The sequence below is a fragment of the Chionomys nivalis genome, chromosome 15 (genome assembly GCF_950005125.1).
Source record: "Chionomys nivalis chromosome 15, mChiNiv1.1, whole genome shotgun sequence".
NCBI lineage: Eukaryota > Metazoa > Chordata > Mammalia > Rodentia > Cricetidae > Chionomys > Chionomys nivalis.
The window spans coordinates 67,524,432-67,546,518 of NC_080100.1; the positions used below are offsets into that span (position 1 = coordinate 67,524,432).

Consider the following 22,087-nt stretch of genomic DNA (forward strand, 5'->3'; position numbering starts at 1 on the left):
GCTACTGTGGCATCTGGGTTTGAAAGGATTAGGAAATAGTTGAATGAGTTCTCCTGAGATGCTTCACACATTGTTGCGGGAGAATGATTACCTGACTGTAGGAAAGACATTCCTTACACATCAGTTTATAGTCAGCAGCAGGAACACCCATTTTCTTCTGAAAAGGACTCCTGACTAAACTGCAAGTGCTTTTTCCCTCTCCTCCTTAAATGAACTGGTCATTAGAGTTCAACTCAGAGTAGAAAACCCATTTGAGACTTAGATCAAATCTGGAATATTTTGTCCTTGCTGTCTTAGCTACTGTATGTGAAGACATTGTAGGTGAAGGTGGCATGAAATCAAAGTGGGTACTGCGTAAGTCCTTCCTGGTAAAGACGTGCCTGTGTATACAACGCACACGTGTGTGCAAAGCATTTGTCCCAGGAACATAAAATATCTCAGACTTCACAGGAACCAGCAATTAAACTTTACTATGGAAAAAACAAAACAAACAAACAAAAAACCAGTCTCATTGCGTTGTATTTACTGCCCCTGCCTATTTTTCAAGTGAAAATGTAGAACTGAAAGAGCTGACAAGCAAGCTAGCAGGAAGACAAAGAAGGAAGAAAAAAGGCAAACACTCTATGGCAATGGCATAGTCCTTCCTGCCACAGAGTTCAGTAGGGTAAGCCTGGGGGTGTGGAGCCCCAGAAATGTGGGTCTGAGAATGTGGAGACTGACTAGCATAGATGCATGGCCCAGCTCAGGACGTGATTGCTTGGTTCTTTTGAAATTAAGATAGCTCCAGGCCAACCTGACAGGTCGTCAGGATATGCAATGTACTTCTGCTCCTTTTGTAACTATGAGGTCACCTGGGAAGGGGCAGGCTTCAGGATACTGATCTAGAGGAGCTTTGCTGCCACCTAGACAGCAGGATGCTAATGATTTGATGTCTAAGAGTGATAAAGCCATTGACTGTGAGTTATCCTTTGTACCGTGTTAATAAAGTCTTTTGTTACTTTTTCTCCTCACCCCCCCCCCCCATATATTTGGGTATAATAGCTGTGGAAAAATAAATGCAGGTGATTTCAGTCACTGGAATGCCCTCCTAATAGTCCTGTTATTTTTTTGTCGAGGCAGGTCCTTGACAGGGGACATGAGCATACACAAGGATCAGTCATGGGAAGCACCACAAAGCTCTTCCTTATCCTGGCAAATGCTTCTGAGGAAAACCTTGGAGACAGACTGCACACATCAGATAGAGAGGGATAAGGACAGAAGACTTTGCAAAACCTCACCTCCCTTGAATGGCCCAATCACTGGACATGGAGCTTGGCAAACTGCCAACTTCTGGTCCCTTCCCATCTCTGCCCATTCCCCTAAGTCCTATGCCACTTTTTAAAAACAAAGTGAGGAAATCAGAAAAACATCAACCTGGTACATAAGTGAAGGAGGCCAAGATCAGGCGAAGTTGCAATCACAGCTAAACCCACCACATGTGAGGCTCACTCACCACCGAGTACAGCTCAGTCACACAAAGGAATCTTGTCATTTGCTGCATGGCACATGAGTGGGACATGCACACTGCCACCAGCAAGAAAACGGAAACTGCTGAAGACCCCATTCATATGCTGAAGCAAAGAAAGGGTTAACTCCTAGGAACTGAGAGTAGAATGGAGTTATAGAGGTGGGAGGGGTTGGGTGATGATGGCACAGCTCTTAAATCCCAGCACTCAGGAAGCAGAGGAAGGCAAATCGCTGTGAGTTTGAGGCAATCCTGGTTTACAAAACTAGTTCCAGAACAGCAAGGGCTATAAAAAGAAACCCTGTCTCAAAAAAACAAAACGAGAAGAAGGAGGAGGAGGAGAAGCAGGAGGAGAAGGGAAAGAAGGAAGAGGGGAAGAAGAGGTGAAAGGGACAGGGAGGATAGAGGTAAACTGGAGAATGGATACAAAATTACAGTTTTATAGGCGTTCTAGTGTTCTACAGATCAATAGGGCAACTGACCATAGTCAGAGTAACATCTTGCACATATCAAAATAGTTCTGTTTCCAGCACAAATTTATGATCAATGTTCAAAGTGATGCTTTGCTTTGATTATTACACATTGTTGGGTGTTTTTACAAACATTCATTTATTTAGTTTTGTGCATGTGTATAGTACATGTATGCCATGGTGTGCATGTAGAAGTCAGGGGACAACATGCAGGCATGAGTTATTTCCCTCATGGTGTGGGTTCAAGGATGGAATCCTGGTGATCAGGTCTGGCAGGCAGTAGGTACCTTTACCGGCTGGACCATCTCCCTCTGATCATTATCCATTGCACACATCCATCAACTTTATCACTGTAACACATAAATATGAATTATCATTACATATTATACCAGTTAAATTTTAAAATTAGAAACAGCTAAAGAAGAAAAAAGCAACAGTGGAGTGGGAAGGAGCCACAGCCCATGCCTGCTCTCAGCCTTGCTGATTCAGAGGGTACTTGCGACCTGGCAAGACCTCTGTGGAGACACAGGACTTACCTCCAAGATCTGTTCCAATCCTAAAAGATATTTTGGAGAGGAGTCAGAATTCTAATTTGGTGCACTGGAAATACTATTCAAAGTCAGCTATGAAAATGCTGAATTATTCTTTTATCAAAAGCTATAATACAGTTCCATAAGGAACAAGAGCCAAGATTGGCTTGAGGGTCTAGAAAAATAATATTGCTGTGTTGAAAGAAATTGTTATGTTTTAGAAATTGAATCTTTTCCTCTTACCTGAGATGATATTTTAGCATGCTTCAAGCACATGCCTTGACTAAGAATGAAATCTTTCGAGAGGGCCTTTACATTCGAAACTCCTCGTCATGACTATTTCTCTGAACACTTTGCCAGTCTGACCATGAGGGGCCGTAAGAATTCAAACGACTAGAATATTTACAGAATTTTCTGGTTTTGCCTGATTATTCCTTTCTTTTGTCCATTGGTGATTAGAACTCTTTATTATCTAATAATTTAGAGAGTGTGGTAAATACTTCATCTTGAAGACTACAAAATAACTATCAAACAATCAGAATCGAGAAAGTCAGGCACAGTGGAGATGCCTATAATCTCAGGAGCAAGTTCCAGGCTAGTTTACACTAGCTACATGGTAGGACTCTCTCAGAATCAGAGCAGGGAACAAAAGGAATAGAAGCTGTTGTAGCAAGTAATAGACGCTGTTACCGCATATGATGGCATTGCTCAGGAGCCGGACTTCCTCAGACACTCTGCGTGAACACAAACTTTCCTTCCTCCCCTCAGAAAGACTTTTCAGCACAAGCATTTTTGAAGAGAACAATGTCAGCCAGCTCTTTCTGCCCAGTCAGATCTTTCCATCCTTTCATTCACAGAGAGACAACCCCAGGCTCTCACTGAGGCTACTGAACCTTCCCTGGGTCTCCTGTCTCCTTCTGAAAGGCTCCTGCTGACTCCCACCTGTTCAATGCCTCCAGGACTCCTGTGTGCTGTATATAGGACCTCCTCCCATGTCCTCTTCCCCACATCTAGCCACTCTTCATTTCCACCTCTCCTCCTACTACCCCTTCCTATACCTCAAGCTCTGGTTCTCCTACTGATCTAGTTCTGGTATATATAAAATGCTTGAGCACCTCTGTGCCTGTATAGGAATACTTTTATCATCTCCCTGCATTCAATTCCTAATTACAATGCAAAACAAGGCAGAGCAGACCATCAGGTAGACCACTTCAAATTGCTACCACCAACCCTTTCTACCTCCAAATTGTCTCTGTCCATTTGCAATGGAAGAGGAATACATCTTCTGGTTTGAGGCTGAGTGAGGCTACCTACTATTAGTTGGTGACAACCACACAAAACCACAACCTTAGGAACCTATACCATCAGTTATACCACCTTCTTTATTTTCAACTCCTGCCTCTCCACAGGCTCTGCCTCATCAACCCAATCAAGCAATATCCATTACACAACACCTTTCCGATGACAGACTCTTCCAATGTCATTTTTTTATACTCACACTACCACTTTATTTTACCCCTGGATGGGATGAATTTTTGACTATTCTGCCTATGACCACAGCCCTTTTTCACATACAGTGAATTTCATAGCCCACTGAATTCTGGCTTTTCACTCCAAAACTCAGGTCTCCTGGTTGGTGCACACCAGAGAACTCCTGGTGAGTTTGGAGCACTAATTTTCAAAATATATCCAAACCTACTCAAGCGCAGACAATCTGTAGCCAACACTGGTATGGGATCAGGGCATGGGAAAAGTGAGTTATGAGTTGTCTGAGTCAGAAGTTAAAACTGTTAGGGAAATTTAGATCAGATATATAATTTATTTGGCCTGTGATGCTTTTGAAATATATTAACAACCAAAAAACTTAGGAATCGGGAAATTTAGCACGAAAACCTGAAGTTGTCCTTCTTACTAAGGAATGTAGAAACTGTCTCTTCCTGTCCTGAGGAGCAATGACATCGGAAGCCGAGAAGCATGCTGTCCTCCCGGAAGCATGGGCTCCCTGATTTGCCATGACCTTAGCGTACATCTTGGTGCCTTAGCCTTGTTTTCATAGTCTTGTGGATGTTGGAGTTTAGAGTTTGGAGATCCTTGCTCTAAATCAATGTTGCCCAATAGATATACAAACTTAGAAGGGCAAATGAGATTAACTTTAACATATTTAACTTAACCTAAATACCAAAACCCCATAGTAATTTTCAGTCAATAAAAATGCTTAGTAATCACACGTTCCACATTGTTTTCTCTACACTAAGCTCATGATCCATGCGCATACAGCTGTACACTTACAGCACATTCAGAATGACCACATTTCCAAGGCTCAATAGTCAAACGTGAAGGAAGCACAGGCCATTAACCATTCAATGCTACAGACTTCCTGGAGGGAGGCTTTGCTGTTATGTAATTAGGATTACCAACAACAGGGGTCAACTTTGGGTGCCAATGGGCCAACTATAAAATCTCTACTTCATGTATTGGGCATTCAATCTTCTAAAAAGGTGGCAGAATAGACTAATGAGGACAGGGTTGATGGTGAAGTTTGAAATTTTACTCTAAGTTGTAGCTGGGAAAGACATGAATTAGAAGAGACAGTTATCCAATGGTGAGTGTAGGATACAGGAGGAAGGTGTTATGTACAGAGAGAGGGCTGAGGAAAAATAACAGCCAAGAAAGCAGATGATCCAAGCAGAGCCCAACACTCAGGGTACAACTGAGGGTGGAGCAGCAGGAATCAGAGATGCGGGTGTGAAGGAGCAGTACCAGAGGCCAGAGACTCCAATGACACCCCAAGTCGTGACAACACCAGGAAGGGCATCCCTGAGACCGAGGACTCAAAGAGAACTCTGTCCTAGGTGTGCAATAAAGATAAGAAGCAGAATCCACATCCACGCGGAGGCACAGCAAAGCCACCATCAGAAGATGTCTAGTGCACCTGCCATGTTTCAAGGGACGAGGCAACTGGAACCCTGGAACCCTGGAAATGTACTCCATTACACAAAATAATTCTGAAGCTTTTCCAGGGACCTAAGCACTGAATAGCTCCATCCCAGTCCATTGATCCCTTCGTGCAAGAAGCCATTCCCCCGAACCACTGTATATCATCAATCATAGACTGTCCATTCATCCCTTCCTTCAGGAAGCCATTCCCCTTGGACTGTTGTATAACATCATTGTAGGTTCGCTGTAAGGGTTGCCAGTTTTCCTTTACTTGTGCCAATGAGGTAATGGGTGCCAGCAACTAAATCCAGATTGCTCCTAATAAAAGGGATTATAAACAAAACCAATGGCAGTTGGAAGAAGATCCTTAAAACACCCAAAGGACATTTGCCTAGTTTAATTTTTTTATATTTACTAGAATCCATAGGAACAGGAAACAAGATTAGTATAAAATATCCCAAAAGATCTTTCACAATTTTCTTAAAGAAGTACACCTTGAAAGAAAGAATTTATTTTTCAAAATAAAATTTGTAGGGGTTGGGGAGATAGGTCATAGGGGAAAGAAATTTTTTCATAAAAGCACAAGAACCTGCATTTGGACCGTTGGAATCCATGTAAAACTGGACACAGCCATCTCTGTCAGCAATCCCAGCACTCCACTGTGGAGATAGGAGAGCCCTGGAGGTTTTCAGGACAGCTAGGTCGGCATGTGCAGCACAGAACAGGGTAGAAGCAGGGGACTGACACCTAAGATGGTTCTCTGACCTCCACATGCATGTTGAGGAACAAGTACCCTTGTAGGCACTCATACACACACACACACACACACACACACACACAATTTCCAAAAAGTCCTAATAAAAGCAAACTGCTGCATACTCAAAGAGAAAAACCAAAATTTTGGAGTAGAAACTTAATTTGCTGGAAGAGAGTAATCACTCCCCACGATAGATTTATAAAAAGCAAGAAGATCAGAAAAGATCAGTGGTGAAGGAAACAGAAATAGCACATGGAGCTGTTGATGCAGGAAAATAGTATTCTCAATGATACCAACAAATACAAGAGATAGACAGTTAAATATCTGCAAAGTAAACAAATAGCATGAAAAAAGATAACCCCGTTTTTAATTGATAACTTTAAAGAAATGCAAGTGCACCGCATATACATAAGGTCTATGCCAATTTTTATGAAGATAAGCTTGTTTAAAGTAAGTTTGATGCTAAAATCTATTTCACTCACATTAAACAAATCCCAAACCATTATCCAAGTGATGACCCTCAGTTATCAAGGAATTACTTCCTCAGGATATTTGGTTTACCATGAAAAAGAAATATGGTTGAGCAGCCCACTAAAGAGCTGAAACAAATGGTTTCTGATTTCAAACCTAGAGGTTTTTCTCATCTAAAGCTAAGCTGGAATCTGAATGAGGGTTTTGGGTTCTGAACTGGAGCTGGGTAGCATAAAGGCACTCTCAGTACAAAGTCCTCGACTACCTGTTCAGAAGCAAGGCTGATCGCTCCTGCAATGCTGCTCGAGCGCACGATAGCTACCGGGACACCTCAGAACCACAATGAACCATTTTGAATTCATTTCTGCACTGTGTTTTCAGAAATGTTTTGTTGTTGCTGAAATTTCCATGATCCTCAGGTTCAGTTACACAACCATAAGGGGGCCTGTGGCCCACATTTCAACACACTAGAGCCTAGACACACTTTACCTTTCAGTAATTTAGGGTTTGTAAAACTCTCATCACCGTGAGTAAAGAAGCCATAATACATGTTCCCTTGGGGTGGCAAAAACATTGGGAATTATCATATAATAATCATACACTATTTTCATTCCTTTTCAAAAGAAAGTGGGGGGGGGATATATGTTATTTATTAAATTCATATGTTGTTTTCTTCCTCCAAGTGCCCATGTATGTTTCCATAATAATGACTACACACTGCCTGAAAGTCACGCATAATTGTATTACTGAAATTGTGATATTATCGGTAAGTACTGCTTTAGTTACCATGACTGCTTAAAATACTTTCCATATCACACTAAATGAGAGCAACTGGGAAAGTCCCCACTCATCTCTTTTCTAGCACCCATGCATTTGCAATGGCAGCACTCACAAACCTCGGTCTCCTCAACATCACTAGCAAGCACAGCGGCAGCCACTCTGCATCAGTCCAGTCTCTCACACCGAAACAGTAATACTCTCCTGTGCAGGTTTCCGGGCCCAACAGCTTGCTGGATGTGCAGTGCACCCACATCAGGTTAGAGGGAAACACTGCTCTCCAAGGTTCCCTCTTCCTGCATCCCTTTTTCTTTTTGGAACGAACTTTTTGTCCCTGTAGTTGAAGAGTGAGCTACAGTGCGAACTCTAGCTTCAGGGAACTACAAACTGGGCCTATTGCACTCGGATTTTGAAAAATACAGTTTCTGAAACCAGTCCCATATCCCGCCTTAATTTCCTTACAAAATTCAGCTAACAAAAATTGCTTTTAGGAGATTGATTTTAATATTATTAGATTTGCTAATCGGGATTGGTCAATTACATTAGGAATTATCCTTTTAAATCTGTGCTTTCCCCAAGATGGAGCTAAATTCTTTGAAGCAACATCTAAAATATCTGACGAAACATTAGCCCAAAATAGCATTTCAATATAAGATATTTCAAAAGCACTGCACTTTCCTCATAGACCTGGATGTTCTCCTGCATGTTGCCTTCCATGGAGCTGCATCCAAAAGCAGAGACTCCTGAGGCTGTGTTCCAAGGCATCCCTACGACACACTGTGGAGCTTACCCCTGTCCTCAGAATAACGTCCCTTCCTGCGAAACCAACTTCAACAAAAACTGTGTTAGAAGGTAAAAAGCAATAAAGGCTTAACATTTACAAACACCACAGACTTTCACCTCGAGACTAAAAACTGCATCATACTCATTCCGTGGTGCTTCTGAAAATACCAACTTTCTGATTCTAGGGAAATATAATTTTAGTAACTCATCAACACAGAATACATAAAATTGGCATACTTTCGATGGGCACACAAATTGAGACAGCATCTCTCCCAACTGTGTTCTAGAAAATGGGATGCATCTGCTAGGACAATATGCCCCCAAACGTGAACAAGAATCAGCATGATAAAAAAGTTTTTCTTTATGTCTGTCTGTCTGTCTGTCAGTCAGTCTGTCTGTCTGTCAAAGCAGAACATTTGAAACAATACACAAGGAGAAGGCATCGTTCATTTGCTGGTGTTTTTCAAAAGTGGCTTGGTTAAAGAAAAGATAACGAGAAGGCTACATGGGAGGCAGCAGTTCGTTAAGTTTAATCAATGTATATGTGACTTCCGAATCTTCCTCTCAGCAGTCAAATCCATTTCCTTACTTTTGCTTAACATCTCTACCTAGTGTCAGAATGTAGGCACATATGTTGTTGGGACCTCATGCTGGTCTGGGGGTGGAAAAATGGGAAGTGTGTTGAAGAACATGGTTGATGCCAGAAACAAGCAAAGAATAAATCAAATTTTCAAGAATTTTCTAATGAATTGTGGTATTTGTTTGCTGCCTTTTTGTACAATGATTATCAGAATATGATAATAAATGCTTTTACTGTCGTGCTGGTAACCAGTAAATAAGGCTTCATGTGCTGTGAACTCCTCCCAGTGCCCAGATGTCTTGGGATAAAAAGAGAAGCTGTGAGCAAGGCAAGCTCCTGAGATGCACTTGGAAAGTAGGATGCTACAAACCGAAGCCTGCCTCTGGGCACCTGATAAATTCAATTCCAAGTTTCAATTCCTTTTCTTCTTGTCCCTCTTTGGAGGTAGTCTCAGTTCTTCAGCTGAACAAAAAGGCATTTAAAGATTACCCACAACTCTCTTCTTCACTAGTCGGTGTTTAGGAAACACAGCAGCAAGCCATGGTAGAGGACACTCTCCATTGTGGGAAGAATAAGCCCCCAGGAGCAGCAGAGGCTGTGGACAACCTGTTTCTGGCCATCCCCTTAGGTCTGTTTGTTCTGCCTACATTTATCTATTAATTTTTTAACTTTACTACAAATTTTATAATAGTCTTCTGGTGTCTACATTAAAATATTGGTTCCTTATAATAAGAACATTCTTTAGAATTATAAAATAATTGACATGTGATTTTAAGTGTAGTGGGATGTGCGGCAATGCAGCAGAAATGAACATAGCTGATCTGCTGTGACAGTGTGGTGAGGACGGGGCATTTTACAACACATGCAAACTTGTATGCCTCTAGATCAAACAAATCAAAGTCATCTCCAAAGTTGAGGTTCAGAGGTTCAGAAGAACAAAGAATTGTGGGAAAGACTGAAAACTGACCCAAGTGCACATCTCTCTGTGATGTTTACTAACTGCACATCCATCCTGGAAAGTCGCTTAACTTCTTGGAACATTAGCTTCTAATTCATAAAGCAAGCAGAATTTCTGCAGGACTGCAGTGAGTGCTGGATCTTGCCATGCTCTGGAGTGCCCGGCATGGGTGGAATCACACACACTGTTACTTCAGTACGGTCTCCAAAAACAGCTTAGATCTTCCCTACACGAAAGAAATGCCAGGACTTTAAAGGAAAGTTGATGGTTTCAAAACTGTTTGGAATTTTAGCAAGGGGGAGGAACACAAAGGTGAATTCTGTTCTGTCTTTGATTTGGAGATATTTGCATGTCCATACACTGCAAAGTAACTTAACAAATTAACTTTCACCATAACATGATAGGTACCTTCCAAATAATTCTTTTATTATGTGTGCTCTAATAGTTGGGAAATGTGAATATCAAACCAATCTCTTAATATTAAAATAAGTGTACATTAGGACTATATAGGAACTCAAAAACATTTCTACACTATTTTTGCTGTCAACTTGACCACACCTGGGACTAACTAAAACTGGAATGACTGGGTACATCTTTGAGGGCTCTTTTTTAAATTAAATCCTTTGAAATGAGAAGAACTACTTCTAATCTAGATCTTTCAAATGGGAAGATTCGCCTTTAATCTGGGTCACACCTGCTGGCAGCCTATATAAAGGACATGCAGGAAGGACACTCTTTTAGCCGTTTGTTCTCACTCCTGCTAGCACATCCATCCCCACTGGCATGCTGGTCTACCTTGGGATTCTGGCATATACTGAAGAGCAGCTCCTGGATTCTTGGACCTTCTGCTAATAGGCAGTCATTGTTGATTAGACCACAGCCTGTAAACCATTCAATTCCCTTTATTCATCCTAGAAACTCTGTTCCTCTAGAGAATACTGATTGATACAGACACATTTTTTAAAATCATTTTAAAAATACTTCCACTTTGCTTTTGAAATAAAAAAGAAAAAGTTCTATTTGGGTCTGTTTCAAGACAATGAAAGATGAAGTTATTCGGTCTTTCTCTGCCAGTTGTGTATATATAATCTGATATAAGAAGCTTTCTCTAGAACATCAAATGTTTGCCAATCAGAAAAAAAGATGGATTAGACTGATTTCTGTCCCCTTTTTTTCAGAAACTACACTAAGAAAATAGTAAATAAGCTATATAGTTATTCTGAGCTCTTGACTCATAATCAAAGGGTAAATTTCAACAATTGGATATTTAAAGGGATGATGTCTCATTTATCCTAGGTGTAAAAGAGATATATTTGGGTTTTCAGATTCTGGCTATGATAAAGTAGTTCTGCTGTAAACATAGCTGAGCACATGTCTTTATGGTATGGTCAAAAAACTTTTGTATTTAGTCCCAAAAAGGGTATTGCTGAGTTTTAAGGTAGATATTTGCCTAATTTTAAAAAATAGCCATAATGAGGGACTCCCAATGCTGGGGAGACTCTCACTCAGGTCTCGGGAGGGCATGGCCCCCCTCGTGACTCACAGAAGACCATCCTTGCTGCGGTCACGTGGGGCTTTCGTTGATGGGCTTTGGTTGATGGGATGAGATGGGAGCCAATGCACTGGGGCCGAGGCCCATGACCCACGTGGGGGAGGAGTTCGGCCTCTAGTGACCTAGAGAGGAAATTTTTGGAAAGGGGGCCACAGCCCAGTGGTCCAGGAGGATCATAAAAATTCCAAAAATCCAATGATGGTCGCAGGGGGATGACTCCCTGCCTCTCAGGACCACTCCCAGGGTAATCAGCTCGTTCCTAAAACAGTACAGTGATAACTGCAGTGGGGAGGCTCCCTGTTTCTCAAGATCATGGACTGGCTTTGTCTTCACCTGGTTCCTAGGGCAGGGTCGCTGAACCGGCTGGTCCTAGATTTTTGATTCTTCTCTTCCTGCTGGGGAAGTCTAGATTTTTCAATACCAGGTATGATCCAAAAATGGCTGTGCCAGTATGCACTTCCAGCAATGAAGTTTTTTCTTTACCCACATTTTCTTAAGCATAAATTGTTAGCAGTAATTTTTAATCTTGGTCATTTTTACAAGGATAAAATAAAATCTCAGAGTTTTAATTTGCATTTCTCTGATGACTAAAGGATGTTATGTTTAAGCATTTTTTAAGTGTCTCTCAGTCATTTTTAAGTTTGTCTGTTGAGAGTTTTCAATTTAGGTCTGTAACAAATATTTTTATTGGATTAATTTTTTAATAACTAATTTCCTGAGTTCTTCATATATTTTTGAAATGGGTTTATGATAAGTAAAGATATTTTCCCACTCTATAGTCTTGTTATACAAAAGCTTCTCAGTTCAGGAGATAGAATTTATGGTTTCTCCCAATGTTTGTGCCACTGAGGCTGTGTTTGAGATGTGGCAAAGTGTACTTCAAAAAATTTTTTCTCTATGAGGTTCAACAAAATTTTTATATGCTGAGGCCTTTGACTCATTTGAACTTAAGTTTTGTACATGGAGATGGATATGGATCTATTTTTATTCTTCTACATGTTGGTGTCTAATAAGGCCCAAATCATTATTTAAAATGCTTCCTTTTTCCATTTTCCTATCTGCGAGGCAGACTTACAACCTAAGAGGAAGATAGCTTATAAACTTTTAATTAGATATTCAATGGTTAAAGCCCTAGTTATAATATTCTTATGGGAGACCTTGAGCCGATAGGTAAAATTCTTACAAAAAACAGTTTCCAATAGAGAGCTTAGAAAGCTGCCTAGCAGGTACTCAAGCAGGTAAAATATAAATCAACAGGTAAAGTATACAATAATCAACAAGTACAGTATATTAATTATAATACAGCTATGGCAAGTGTGTATATTAAATGTAAAACTTGTTCTACAACAGTTTTATAAAAAATGCTGTTTATGGCTAAACCTTCCCAGTTTTGCCAGTTAAGATATTAAACTCTTAATTTAAAACAGTAGCCTGTCTGGTACAAAAGGGCAGGATAAAATCTAAGAGATGGTTTAACAGAATATTGACTATGATCAATGTTTCTTATACTAAACAAAAGATTCATTGATAATTTTAAGATTGATTCCTGGACAATTGCCTTTGCTCAATTCAAAGGCCAAAACAATAATCTTTTCCCAGATGATCATTACAACAATTCGCACCTGTATTTTGCTAATGTTATAGCTAAAAATCCCTTAAAGAATTTTATGCTAAATTTTACAAATGACTCTTCCAATTGAAGAACTGCATATATGGTTAATAATTAATAGAAAGAAATTATGGAGCGTACCAAGGCTCCTTAAAAGCAACTTATAACAGTTGCACACAGATCGTGAGGCAAACAGATCTGACATGATGACACCAAGCTGACCTTTACTAAGGCAAGGTAAAAAAAGCCCTTGCAATGCATTATGAAAAAACTCGACCTATATATATTTGGGGTCGAGGATATGTTTATGCTTTTTTCACAGAAAGAAAATAAAAGCTGAACCTGATGATGTCGTGGCTGTGGACACCCTATAAAGGAGTCCTTGGTCCGGTCTTCCCTGCCCCCAAGGAGAGGAGTGCCTGCTACGCCACTCTGCAGGATGTCATTCTGTCTTTAGAGGGTCCAGGGAGACCCAAGCTGAGATAAGTGCCAGGAGGTGCTTCAGATAGCTGACTCCAGCTCACCTCACCCAGGAATCCCACCTGCCCTGAAGCACAGGTGTTGAGCTGCTTCTGCAGTCTAAATTCTGTTTGCCTTGGAGCCAAGGTGCAGACTAAACATCTGACTGTTTTAAACTTTGGGACACAGAACTCATTTTAATTCAAATACTAACACCTCTTCACTTAAGAAGGGGGACGATCAGGGTTTTGACTGTTGCTCAGAGACTGGAACTGGTGGTATTTGGTAACAACAATGTCTGTCATTGTATTCTTACTGGAATTGACCTAATGATATTTGTAACTGCTTATAGATGTTGGGAAAAGTTTGACACACGCTGTAAAGTGTTTGGGTTTAATGCATATGTTAAAAATTTTAGATTTTGATCCCTTTACACTGCCCTAATTTTTGGTAGGCAGCATTCATAATCTTATGTTGGAGTAGGCATTTAGGAAGGAGGATATACCTTAGGCCAGACTAAAAGGTGAATACTGGGTTTGGAAAATGCCCTTTCTTCTTGTCTGGAAGATGGAGCTATTGGTGCCCAAATTATATCATTATACCTTTTATTTGAGGAGCTCCTCACAGTCTTTTCATTAATGATTGATGCAGGGGCCCAATGATGGGAGTTAGTGTGGAGTCCTCCCCTGAACAGCACATCATACAGAGGCTATACAGGCCGGCTCAACATGGCATGGTGTCAGGGACGAGGATAGCTCTCCACATAGCCTAAGACAGGGAACCCTGCAGTCAAAGACCTGCTTACTTTAGGTCTTGCTAGATACCTTTTATTTGAGGAGCTCCAAGGACGGGCGACTTGTGGCAGGACATCCCCCAACCTAAGACAGGGTCCTGGGAACCTGAGGACAGGTAAGGGGGGAAAAGACCTGGTCCCCACTTGACCTAAGACTCATAAGGCACCCCTCTGTTCCCAGGAGAGGTAAATTGCTCCACCATTCGAGAGGAGGGTCCCTCTTTGTCCCAGTCCCTTCTCATTTAGATCTGACACCAGGGTTGGACTCTGACCTGGTGCCCTCCACTTGATAGATGCCTGCCTTTATAAAAGGAAGGGGGATATGTCAGGAGCCATTTTCCCCCCAAAAAAATTATTATAGGGATCATCTCCCTGAGGAGTTTGCAGAGGGCTCCACTTCCCAATTGTATTGAGAATTGTTTTATTGGCAGAGCCTATCCCGCACCCAATTAACTGTCAATAGAGAGCTATCTGTTAGCGGAACCCACCTCACACTCTAACTATCCAGAGAACTAGGTGTGTCAACTTGTGAACTCCTGGCAGAGGAATCGTGACCTGACCGATCGTAACCTCTTGGCCTACGTGACCGACGTGGACCACGTGGCAAGATCCCATGCCCCAGCCCCCCAAGCTCCTCATCCAGGGGCTATATAAGCTGCAACCATGACGCTAATAAAACGGAGGCTTCGACAAATCTGCCTGGCCTCCATCTCCTCCCCCGCCCATATTTTCCAGATAGTGCCTCTCCATGACCCTGGAATTACTGGACCTGCCAGGCGGTTTACACCCCTAGACTAAGTAACCCGCCAAGGCGGTCAACATGTTTAAGCTGGCTATTGATTTACTTCAAGTTTTAATGTCATATCATTCACTTAATATGAGCACAATTATTGTAATGAGGGTTAATTAGGTAACACATACTAAGAGAAAACAATTAAGGCCCCTTGTAGAATTGAATATTTGAAATATTTTCCACCATGAACATGATTTAATAGACATTTATAAAAAGGAAAGATCCTTCTTATAAACAGTAGGCATAAACGAAGTCACCTAATGACCTAAAATGACTATTAAAACATGCGAAAAACTCTTGTCTGAGTAGTCAGCATGATATGGGAAGTAGCATGTTTAAAAGAAGCACATGCTTTGATGACTGCTAAACTTTAGAACATAGGAAAGTATCTACTTGAATAGCGTATCCTGCTGTTCCCTGTACCACAGTGATCTGCTTCATCCAGCAACTAATGAAAACAGAGGCAGAGACCCGCAGTGGAGCACTGCACTGAGCTCCAGTTGAAGAGTGGAAGGAATGAGAACATGAGCAAAGAGGTCAAGACCAAGATGGGTTCACCCACTAAAACAGTTTGCCTGAGCTCATGGGAGCTCACCAACTCCAGCAGGTTAGGGAAGGAACCAGCATAGGCCCAAACTAATCCCTCTGATGTGGTTGACAGTTGTATGGCTGGAGCAGACTGTGGGGCCACTGGCAGTGGCACCAGGATTTATCCCTAGTGCTTGTGCTGGCTTTTGGGAACCTATTCTCTTTGGGTGGATATCTTGCTTAGCCTAGATATAGTAGGGAGGGCCTTGGACCTCCCCCCAAAGCAATGTGCCTCACCCTCTCTGAGAAGTGGATGGGGGTGGGGTAGGGAATGGGAGGAAGGGAGGGAGTGGGAACTGGGATTGGTATGTAAAATGAAAGAAGGCAGTTCGTTTTCTTTTTAAAAAGAAAAGAAAATATAAAAAGAGAAAGTTTCGACAAGAGAATATCAAGAAGTCAGCGGACTTCCGCGATAAATTTTGATCTAAGCTAGAACTTCACGTTTCTGCACTCCTATGTCAACTGCAGCCATTTGCTTCAGATGAAGCCCCTTCCACGACGCCACCCACGGTTGCATTTCCTTTCCTAAGTTGTGGAGGTTACTGCGTGTGTGTGTGTGTGTGTGTGTGTGAAGAAAATGCTCAATCGGGCATGTTGCAGGATACCTCCAAAAAAAAAAAAAAAAAAACCCATGCTAACTTGTAACTCTTCATTAAGCTATTCAAACTGTTTTTGGAGACAGGGGTTATGCTAATCAAAGTCAAGACTAGACTCAGCCGCTAATTAACAGGAGTAAAATGTTTCCCTTGCTGGGTCTCCCACATGCGCGCACACGCCAGAACCCTCTTCAGGGAAGGGCAGTCTGAAGCTGGAGGGGTGGCCCATAAGCTTGTCCCATGGCCACACCACCTTGTACTCACCTGGCTGCGTTCTTCGCCCTTAAGCAGAGCCTGGGGCTCGGCGGAACCCCGTGCTGCTTCTACGGGAGGTGGCGCCGGTTCCAACAACTGCTCCAGGCACGCGGTGCCGGGAAGAGAGGAGCTCTTTTGGTGGCACAGGTGCACCCCAGAACCTCCACGTCGTGCGCCTTCATCTCGGACGCGGTTCCCCCTCGCGGGAGGTTGGGGAGAAGAGGACAGAGAGGATGAGGCGGAAGAAGGAACTGAGTCCGGAGAGTGTCCACCAGGAGGCGTCACTCCAGTTGGCCCCGCGGCCGTCGCGGGCCCCTTAGCCACGGGCAGCAGATGTTCGCGGAGGCGGCGGCGAAGCGTGGACCCCTGTTCGGCTCTGCCTGCTCCAACCGGCTCCAGGGCCTCCGGCGAGGAGCAGCACAGGTTGGGCTGCGAGGAGGAGAACACCCGGTCTAGCACTTGCTTCCGCTTCTTGAAGCCGCTCCACCTGCTGCCGGTACTCCCCACACCGGCCAGTGCGTCCTGGGTGGCCCTTGGGGGCGGCGGGGATGGGGTCGGAGTGGCCGCAGTGCGGCGCTCGGGCCCCCCGGAACGACCGCCCCCGCCGCCCTTGCCCTTGCCCACCCCCAGCTGCAGGTTCTTCCAGAGCCGGGCCTGAAAAGAGGGGGACGCGGCGGGCTCGTGTTCGCCAGCAGTGGCTGCCCGGGGCTCCATCCCGCACCCCAGGAACCTCCTGTGGCCTCCTCCTGGCTCTCCTCTGCCCTCTCTGGCTGCGCCTCCTCTGGGAGTGTGGAGGCGGCGGTGGCAGCGTCCGTGACCGGCGCAGCAGCACAAGCCAGGAGTGCCCAGCGGCTTCAAGGCCAGCTCGGAGCAAAGCCGCTGCGGCCGAGGCCCTGGGGCCGCGGGATGTCACCTCCTCCGCCCGCTGCACCTGCCCGGTTGGACTGGCGCCGTCCCCGAGCGCCCGCGGTGCCTGCAAAGTTTCGAGCACTGAACTCCGCCGCTCCAGTCCACTGAGTGCCTCCAGGCCGCGCCCTGGCTCCCTGTGCGTGCCGGTTAGAAGCTCGGGAAGCTGCGAGCACCCGGCGGAGGCTGCACAGGGGACCACACCCGCACCCTCGGGCCAGCACCTGTCAGTGGCATAGGCTGTTGCCTCCAAATTGGGCGCGCACGTGGTTCACACGACAGGGCGCGTCTTGTCATAGAGGCTGGGTACCAGCAGCCCAGACTAACGTGCCCAGGATCATTCTCTCGCTCCTAGGTGGGAGGGCAGGCAGGAGACGGGTGGAGCTGCGTAGGGCCTGGAGCTGGTTTGACTTAGTATGGATCTACAGTCGCGCGCGCACACAGCTGACTTTAGGACGAACGGATCAGATGAAGTGCATCCAAGTGGAGTCTGTGTGCCCCCGGTGGGTACCTCAGGGAGCTGTGCGTGCAGTTAACCTCTCTAAAGGCTGCCCTCCACCGTATTGGGCATCCCGGGCTCAAGAGGCGAGTTTGATTTCTTCTATCTTAACTTCATCCCCATCCACCCTCCAGGCTCTTTGTTCGCATGTGCGGCGACTTTCCTTATAATTAGGATCTAACAGTTCCCGGAATCTGACAATAAAGCTAATCCTTAAAGTAAGTTGTAGGACGTTCCCCTTGGACAGAGAAGGGAGGTGCCCACTTCCTCTGACCCTATTGAGAGTTCAGACTTGTTCTTTTCACTCAAACGGGTTTTCTTTTTAGTTACTTACTGCAGTTTGTTAGAAGACTGATTTAAAAAAAAAAGGCTTTTTTGGTAGTCTCAATTTTGCTCCTCCTCAAATCTATGCATCCAGAGTCTTCAGACTCCACGAGAACGCTTCTGAAGGGTGAGTAACACCGCACCCTTCCCTCTTCAACTGCACCTTTCTTAGACGCCTCAGCACAGTGCTGTTGAATTACTTAAATTGGGCATTCTCTCTCCTTACTGCCCAGCAATTTGCCTTGGCGGTGTGGTCAGTCTGTTCCAGGTTGTATTTTCCTTACTCTTCTAACAAACATTTTTTGAGCTTGTGCCGGGCAGTGATCAGCACTAGACAAACAGTTGTGAACACACAGGGAGGGCTTGCTCAGGAAGTAAGAAACTAAATAGAATTTTTAAAATGAGTAGCCCTAGAGAGATAACAACATATTACCATAACTGGATTTCTGGACTACAAAACATCCCATTAAATTTGAGTTTCAGACAAATCACAACAAGTTTTAGTATGCATACATCTCAGATATTAAAGTGAACAAGGACCAAAAGTTTAGCCAGAGTCTACTTCACTAGGCATCTTGTATTTTTACTGAATCTAACAAGCTCATATTTAGAAGCTGTGTGTTATAATTGTGTGTGTAAAAAAAGCCTCTCTGAGAAGACTAAGTTTGAGATGATACTAAAATGGAACAAAGAGCCAGCCACTGAAAATCTCAATGCAGTGTTCCAGGCAGAAAAATACCAGATGTGAAAGCCATGAGGCAGAAAAGAGCTTAACAAGACTTAGTCACACAGAGACAGAGACTGTTCCAAAGAGGGTGAAGAAAACTGGTCAGGCCTGGTCAATTGGGAGTACAGGGTCTTCACAGACTGTGTTTGAAATTGCTGTAAATTAAATCAAGAACCATTTGGGTGTATCCAACTCATGGTCTACAGGCTACATGCAGTCCAGGATAGCTATAAGTATGGTCCAAGTTAAAAGAGTTTTTAAACTTAATTGCATGGTTCTTTAGCATGAACTTTGCAAATAACAATGTGTCAGTGTCAAAAGGTTGAGAATTTCTGCTGGATTATTTTCAAGCATGAGAATAATTTGAATTACTAATACATACACACTAGAACTATTTTGAGAATTTTCTATCTTCATAAAGGACTTAGTCTTGTATATTGCTCACATTACTGTTCTAAGTTGATGACCTTATGCTTTGGGGAAAGGCGGAGATTCCATTAAAGATTACAGGTGGCATTTATATAACATTCTCCACATAACATTACATGGTTGGAAGCAATGGTTTCCAGGAGGTATCAGTTGAGCAAATATAAAAGCAGGTGCAAGGAAGTTCCCACCTGGTACTGATGGGCCACATTTTTGTATTGACTGAAGCAGTGACTACATGGGTCTCCACATGAGAGAGAGATTAATAGAGCTACATACTGGTTTAGGAGGTTTTTCTGTTCATGTGTTACTTTCATTGGTTAATGAATAAAGAAACTGCTTTGGGCCTGATAGGGCAGAACTTAGGTAGGCAGAGAAGACAGAACTGAATACTGGGAAGAAGGGCAGAGTGAAAAAAGCCATGAATCTTCTGCCTGAGATGGATGCCAGTTAGAATCTCCAGTAAACCACTGGCATGTGGTGATACACAGATTAATGGAGATGGGTTAAACTAATATGTAAGAGTTAGCCAATAAGAAGTTAGAGCTAATGGCCAAGCAGTGTTTTAAATTAATACAGTTTCTGTGTGGTTATATTGGGTGTAAGCTAGCTGGGCGGATGGGACAAACAAGGCCCCCCTCCACTTGTAACAACATACAAATACAAACATATGTGCACACAAACCTTGGTAAAATCTGAATGAGATCAGAGAGGTTTAATAACGGCAATAACCTAGTTTTGGAATGTCCTATACATTTGGAATGTATATGTCATATACATAAGACAGTATCAGGTGAAGTTGGGTGACGGTCATAAAAAAATTTTACACAGTACTTTTGCAACTTCCTCTGAGTCTTTATTTCAAAGTATAAAGTATATATTAAAAGTAAAAATTGACAACATGCTTTTTAAACACTTTGGAAGCTGTTAAGAGTTCTTAAACTTTGGTAGACTGTTGAGAGTTCTCCTTTGGCACTGTAATAATCAAGAGCCACTGCTTTCCTTCATCTCTGTTCTACCCAACCAACTCATCCCAGAATCAGTCCAGAAGGCTCTGAGGAGTGAGGGGAGAGCCAAGTTTGTTCAGTCAGTTGACACTAGGGCAGGGTCCTGGCTTCTAGTGCTGTCTTGAAAGTGGTGAGGATTTCTTCAGGCAGTGCAAGCAACCAGTCACATCAGCTGCTATTGAAGTATCCTGCCCTTGTGGAAGGAGACGTTTGGCATTTTACACTGGCTCCTCTTTCTTATTATTCCCATTTTTTTTTACTTTCATTTCTTTGAGAAGATGTGGAGGGTGGGAAAAGAGAAGAAGGAGAAAGAGAAATAATACCCTATAGCTGCCTCTTACCAGAACTTCACACCCATGTCAGAATTGTCATGTTGTAACTACAGGCCAGTTTATATTGATGGTCTTGAAATAATACATTTAATTGAATGGCATATTTTTGTCTTTATTCCTAGTGGAGAAGATTTGGCAGCTGATGACTCCTGAGGGACATGGTAGATTGCCTGTGAATAACCCCACACCCATGTGCATGAGGGCAGCACTGATTGGGCTCAGGGTTTATTGGTTATTAATATCAGGTTTTTGGATTTTAAGAACATGAAATTGGGAGAAAGACATGAGGGAGGCACTAGGGGAGCAGGAGGAGAGGATGCTGGATGAATATGATTAACATTATAAAATGTAACTCTCCTTTAGTCTTATGTGGCAACACATACCTGTAATCCCAGAGCTGGGAGGCAGAGACAGGAATGGGGAGCTCACTGGCCAGTCAACCAGAGAGCTTCTGTAATACAAATTCTAATTGTTCTAAATAATAAAACTTGGAGTCAGCTATCAGGAGTGAAAGCTGAATGATTAGAGAAGCAGATCAGTCAACCACTAAAGAGTTCTTACCTCTACCAATTCTCAGACTAAAGGGGTGATTCTGTCTCTACCAGTCATCAGACTGCATGCTCAAACTGAATTCTCAGGCCGCCTGCTATCTCCTGTCTCCTTCTGCCTAATATTCCTCTCTCCACTAAGCCATATCACTCCTGTCTCTACCTCCCTAGTACTGGGATTAAAGGCATGTGGTCCCAAGTGCTGGGATCACCTTTGTGTGAGCTCTATTTCTCTTTTAGACAGATTCAGTCTCATGTAGTGGTATGGGAGGTCCCTCTGGCTGTGTGTGGCCTCCATAAACAATATAGCCCAGGGTAGCCTTGAATGCACAGAGATCTGTCTGTCTCTGTCTTCCAAATTCTGGATTAAAGGTGTGTGCCACCACTGCCTGATCTCTATGGCTAACTAGTGGCTTAGTTCTCCACTCTGATCTTCTGACAAGTTTTATTTATATGATTACAAACAAAATATCATTACATTTCCCCTTCTTGTCTAAAATAAAAAAGAAGGCTGAAACTAATATAAGAAAAACTATATACAATAAGTACAATTAATACATCTAGTCCATTTGCATTTGACAAGTTCAGAAAAATACTCCATTATCTATCCTACCTTGTAAGTCCAAAATCTTGTACCTAGTTCATTTTCTATCGTAACTTGCATTACCATCCAACAATATCCTTTGATATCTCTCAAACTTATATACTTTACATATCTTTAGAGAGTTTCTTTTATGAGTCTGAAAAACAAGGGAAATTTTAACTATAACTATCCAGTCTTCAACTCCCTCAGAGACCCAAGAAGGAAATAATATTAACTGAGTAATCAAGAAATGCAAGTAAGAGACTTCCAAAAAATGTGAGAAATTACATAAACAACTGACTGCCTGGACAGTCACCCAAAAT

General features: G+C 42.9%; 1 protein-coding gene across 3 annotated transcripts in view; it reads right to left on the bottom strand.

The window, feature by feature from the left end:
* Positions 1-20,209, bottom strand: part of Mctp1 (multiple C2 and transmembrane domain containing 1) — a 600,147-nt gene extending 579,938 nt beyond the window's left edge. For 2 of the 3 annotated variants that reach the window (XM_057789473.1, XM_057789472.1), the window contains exon 1: positions 16,422-20,208. In XM_057789473.1, the coding sequence (XP_057645456.1) occupies positions 16,422-17,126 (705 nt within the window). In that variant the 5' untranslated portion in view covers positions 17,127-20,208. Of the gene's footprint in view, positions 1-16,421 lie in introns of all 3 variants that reach the window. The other variant, XM_057789474.1, reaches the window with a different exon arrangement.
* Positions 20,210-22,087: the final 1,878 nt, after the last annotated feature.